The sequence below is a fragment of the Bison bison genome, unplaced genomic scaffold, assembly GCF_000754665.1.
Source record: "Bison bison bison isolate TAMUID 2011002044 unplaced genomic scaffold, Bison_UMD1.0 scf7180017864299, whole genome shotgun sequence".
Taxonomy (NCBI): Eukaryota; Metazoa; Chordata; class Mammalia; order Artiodactyla; family Bovidae; genus Bison; species Bison bison.
Genome location: NW_011494871.1, coordinates 4,803,106 through 4,808,632, shown reverse-complemented (window position 1 = coordinate 4,808,632; position 5,527 = coordinate 4,803,106). Strand labels below are relative to the sequence as shown.

Sequence of the window (5,527 nt, the reverse complement as noted above, 5' to 3'; positions counted from 1 at the left end):
TCTTACAGTTTTCAAGTGGCCAGAGGCATGGAGTTTTTGTCCTCCAGAAAGGTCAGCTCTCACTCTTCACTGTTTTGCTTCTTTGCTCGGCTTGGATGTGTGGATATACACACGGGCAAGCACAAACCTTTGCTATAAGTTCACTTTTCCTCATATTTGCTAGTATGTAGGCCCTTAAATGGGCTTCCCTGGTGGCTCATTGGTAAAGAATCCGCCTGCCACTCAAGAAGACGTGGGTTCAATTCCTGGGTCAGAAGATCCCCTAAAGAAAAAAAGGAAAAGCCACTCCAGCATCCGTGCCTGGAAAATCCTGGACAGAGGAGCCTGCCAGGCTACCATCCGTAGGGTCACAAAAGAGTGAGATACAACTTAGTAACTAAACAACAACAGGTCCTTAAACGTAGAGTGAACTTCACAACACACTCCTTAGTCTGTCCTGATGTGAGTGAGGAGGTTTGAGAAATGACTCTTGGGTACCAGTGAAAGTGTTAGTGCTAAGTCATGTCCTACTCTTTGCAACCTCTATGGACTGTAACCCACCAGACTCCTCTGTCCATGGGATTCTCCAGGCAAGAACACTGGAGTGGGTTGCCATTCCCTTCTCCAGGGGATCTTCCTGACCCAGGACTCCTGCATGGCAGGTGGATTCTTTACTGTCTGAGCCACCAGGGAAGCCTTGTGGGTAGGGTACCAGTGGGTAGATCTTAATTCTAGGGGAAGAGCTTGCTGGGTTTCAGACTAGATGATCCCAGCATCCATGCTCCATGTTTTCCCCTAGCATGCCTCCAGAACTGGTCAGAATCTCAGAGTACACAGCTCCACATCTGTTAGCTCATCCCAGGGGAGTCCTCCTAGGAAACTCCAGCTGGGTGGTGATCTGGTCTCAGCAGCTCAGGATAAAAGGCTATGGGGAAGTTGAGCTCCCTGGGAGAATGGACTGCCAGCTCTGTTTACCTGATGCCATCCTGCAGCACCGGGGCAGAGAGGATCCGGGGCACTCCTTGACTTGGGGGCCTCCAAGGGGTCTGAATTTGTAGAGAGAAATGCTTCATGTTTGGGGCGACGCCATGTGCACAGAGAGTTGGTCCCTTCATGTAAAGGAAGCATGTGACATGAGTCCCCGAGTTAAGAACAGCAAGAGGCTCAGGAAATTCCTGGATGAGATTAAGACAGCATCGATAATGACACTGTTTTTACTCTAGTGCATTCATCGGGACCTGGCCGCACGAAACATACTTTTGTCTGAGAACAACGTGGTGAAGATTTGTGACTTTGGCCTTGCCCGGGATATTTATAAGAACCCCGACTATGTGAGAAAAGGAGATGTAAGTCCAAAGTTTGATGTTTGTTTGACTCATTGGGGCCCTATCATTCCTAAACCATAGACCAAAGCCCTTGGTAAATATTTACATTTCCTCAGCAGAGGTCCCCAAACAACAGACTGTGCAGACAGGCTGGCCCCACGGCCTCTGGACCCGAGGGTCCTCTCACGGGGCCCAGAGAGGCCCTGCTCTCCTCCTCTGGTCCTTCCCTTGGCCCCAGCCCAGCTCCTGTCCCTTGGACCCTTGACCGCTGGTCAGTATCCCTGCCGAGCCCATGTCAGCCCCTCCTCTGCCCCCCTGGAGGGAGTTCCCCAGGCAGCTGGGAGAACAGCCTGGACTCTTCCCCTCAGATAAAGCTGGGTGATGGATTCGGCAGGTGTACACGTCTCAGGAAAGGGTGGGGGTGGCCGTCCACATGACCTCACTGGGGAGGAAATCACGTCCCCTTCGGGTCCGCCCTCCTGCCCAGCATCTCTGCTGGCTCACACTGGCCTCTCCTCCCTCCCGTCTCTGGCGATAAGTGTTATTTCCACTTTTAGAGCTGACCTCCCGTGTCCTCTCCCCTCTGGCCTTTACCCTGAAGGCTTCATTATGTCTGGGTCTGGGCCCAGACAACTACTCCCTGCTCCTGGCTCTCAGAGCGAGCACACAGGTCATCCAGAGAGCTTGTTAAACTGATTCCAAAGTCTTGAGTGGGGCCTGAGAAGGTGCCTCTCTCTAACAACTCTTCAGGTGTGGCGGACTCAGCCAGTCCCAGGATTCTACTCTGAGAACCACGCTCGCCTGTCTCTCTTCTTTCTCTCTTTCTTTGACCTCACTTCCAGGCATGCAGGATCTTAGTTCCCTGACCAGGGATGGAACATACATCCCCTGCATCAGAAACCTGGAGTCTTAACCACTGGACCCCGTTGGGGGAGTCCCCCCCAGTTTCTTTAAAAGGAAAACAACAACAGGCTTTCCTCGAGAGCCCTGACTTACAAAGATGGCAACTACCTGGGTGGGTGTCTGTGCTCTCTCCTGGGCATCATTCAGCCTCTCCCCAGCCCTCCCCGCTCTATTTTTCTCTGTCCCCGACTCATCCCAGGGTCCCTGTCAATCTCCATCCCTATAAAGCCATAGGGCCGGACCCACTGGGACTCCCATTCCAAAACCAGTCACACGGGGCCCTAAACACTATCACCTTCCTTCTTTTCCATACCTTTGCCCACACCTCCAGTCAATGACTTAAAATCCTGTGTTTTATATCGTAATGCCTTTCAAAACTCCTCCTTGTTAAGAAAAATTCCTGGAAATGATCGATTTCCCAGATACCTTCTATCGGGTTGGTCAAAAAGTCTGTTTGGATTTTTCCATTAGATGTTACAGAAAAACCCCAAGGAACATTTTGGCCAACTGCGTAATTCGCAGGGCTCTTTCCCAGGTCCACGTGGAGTGCAGGCTGTTTGAGGAAGGAGGCTTTCTTACAGAGTCGGGTGCTCTGGGCACAGAGGAAGGGCTTACTAAACAGTTACTGCCCGTCATAGGGATGAACACAGCACACTTTCAGGGCCACACTTTAGGCTGACGTGCACTCTCCATCCTAGGAAACCCTGCTGCTCCGGGAAATGATTTAAGGCCAAGCGTTATCTGGGAGGTGACCCCCGGGTGCTCGGGACAAATGTGCTTTGTTTGCATGCCCTCCTGCTCAAGGCGTCCCTTCGCCCTTTTCCAGACACGACTTCCTCTGAAGTGGATGGCTCCTGAGTCCATCTTTGACAAGATCTATAGCACCAAGAGCGACGTGTGGTCTTACGGAGTGCTGCTGTGGGAGATCTTCTCCTTAGGTGAGTCTAGGGGCAGGAGGAGAGGGGACAGCTGCCCAGAGCTGAGCGTCCGCCTCCTCTAGGGAATCACCTGAGCTGAAGCAGCCACTAAAACCCATGCGGGGGCTCAGAGTGGTGTGCCCATACATGCCTGGACCACAAAAAAAACACACAGGGGGCTGCAAGAGAGGTCTGACTAGAATACAATCTCCAGTCCCACTTACCTCCAGCCAATCTGGCTACCCCTTCCCTGTCTTCCTAATTCCCTTCCCTTGTCCTAAATTCCTCAAACACCCAGAATCTTTAATACCCACACCTCTCTGCTCCCTGCATCCTTCCACCCAAAACCCTGCAGAATTTCCCAGGAAAGACCCAACAAGCTCAGCTCACCCCCTGCCTCTATTCAGCATGGCTGGCCCCAGAAGCCGGTTCACACAGGATGAACAGCAGAAATGTTGGTTGTGTGCGGGTGCACTCAGCTTCCACCAACATGCACTGCGGTGGCTAAAAACCTGGTCCCAGGGCCGCGCTGCCAGATGCGTCCGGCACCCACATCTGGCTGCAGACGCACAGCTGATGCTCCGAGGCCTCCCTCGAACGGCCGGGTCTAGCCAAGAGTCTTTCTAGACTTTGCCAAAAACTTGCCTCTCAGAGCAAATAAAAGTCACCCAGTAACATCCCTGGCTTCCTGTAATGTGGGAAAACCATTCCCCTGCTTTCGATGACAGGCACCTGTTGCCTGCAATCTTTGAAAGTGGCTTGGCGGCTGCAGTGGCCCCGCGGGGACACAGCGCCAGCGCCGCACGCACCCAGCTGCTTCCTCCCAGCTGCGGTCACTCCAAGGTACAGACAAACAAACGCTGAGAGAGACTAGCTGCCAGGTCTGGGCTGGGGCCGATACGGAGGCCTGCTCCCCCCCAGCCACAAATCCCTCCAAGAAGGGTTGTTCCCTGCGATCCTGGCCAGAAAATTTGGCAAAAGGGCAAAGTCCCGATTCCTCTGGCCCTCCAGGCCTGTGGGCAGCCCCTCAACCTTCACATCAGCCCGCCCAGTCCCGGCTCCCAACCCTCCTCCCCCAGACCCATCACAGCAACTGCCCCTCCCCCTGCTCAATGCTGTATGAGGTTTACAGGAAAGTAGGGAGTTAAATGGAGAAGGCAATGGCACCCCACTCCAGTACTCTTGCCTGGAAAATCCCATGGAGGGAGGAGCCTGGAAGGCTGCAGTCCATGGGGTCGCTGAGGGTCAGACACGACTGAGCGACTTCACTTTCACTTTTCACTTTCACGCACTGGAGAAGGAAATGGCAACCCACTCCAGTGTTCTTGCCTGGAGAATCCCAGGGACGGGGGAGCCTGGTGGGCTGCCGTCTATGGGGTCGCACAGAGTCGGACACGACTGAAGTGACTTAGCAGCAGCAGGGAGTTAAAATCCCAACGAATGAGTCTCTAAAGGATGGGATTTGTCTAGAGTTTCTTCTCCGGGTTGGGGGGGGTGGGGGGCCCTCAGACACCAGCCTTTCTCCTGACCAGACAGACAGGAGCAGCCCTGGGAACCAGGCAGGGGGCATCAGACACCCAGCACCATGGGGCCAACCCAGCTGCTCTGTGGCCGTGCTGTGTGCCAAGGGCCCTTCCCGTCCCTGGGAATTTGCTACCAACCATCACCTCGGAGGAGGAGACAGACACTGAACTGGCCCGCACGTGCCCAAGGCCGTAACACGCCCTGTGCTCTCTCGTCCCCGCTGCAGGTGGGTCCCCCTACCCGGGGGTGCAGATGGACGAGGACTTCTGTAGCCGCCTGAAGGACGGGATGAGGATGCGGGCACCCGAGTACGCCACGCCTGAAATGTGAGCCTCCCCCACAGCCCCTCTACTCCCACCCAGACCCCCATGCCCCACGGTTCCCCCCAACACCAGGCCTCCTCAGGAAGGGGACGCTCTGTTGAGTTTCAGAATCCCCCATCCTGGGAGATACAGGCCAACCCTTGTCTTCAGGGATGCCCCTGAGTACCCCCGTGGGGACCCAGCATCTTCCAGAAGTGGGACTTCAGGTCCTGAACCATCCCTACCCGGGTCCTCCCTCCACCCCGACACAACATCCAGGTGTGAGCCTGGGAAACCCTGAACAGACCACCCAGGAGCTGGGGCCCAGACCTTGGGGGTGGCTCAGACTGGGAACCAGTGGGCTTGGCAGGCAGCCGGGGTGGAGGCCAGCAGGGGAGCAGTGCTGACCCCTGTCCACAGCAGGGATCTGTAGGGGCTGGTCTGGAATGCAGGGGAGACGGGAGGGAAAGAGGCCTCCTATTAGGACCTGGCTGGACCTGTGAGCCCAGGGCCTTCCTGACAGCTCTCCCCAGTGGACAAGTGCTCACTCGCCCTGCAAACACTTTTCCCTGAAGCT

At 55.2% G+C, this 5,527-nt stretch overlaps 1 protein-coding gene across 1 annotated transcript in view; it reads left to right on the top strand.

The window, feature by feature from the left end:
- The window catches only part of FLT1 (fms-related tyrosine kinase 1), a 174,945-nt gene that overhangs the window by 151,137 nt on the left and 18,281 nt on the right, over positions 1 to 5,527 (top strand). Inside the window, exons 22-25 of the mRNA XM_010851233.1 lie at positions 1 to 51; positions 1,203 to 1,325; positions 3,034 to 3,145; positions 4,875 to 4,974. Of these exons, the coding sequence (XP_010849535.1) occupies positions 1 to 51; positions 1,203 to 1,325; positions 3,034 to 3,145; positions 4,875 to 4,974 (386 nt within the window). The remainder of the gene's footprint in view (positions 52 to 1,202; positions 1,326 to 3,033; positions 3,146 to 4,874; positions 4,975 to 5,527) is intronic.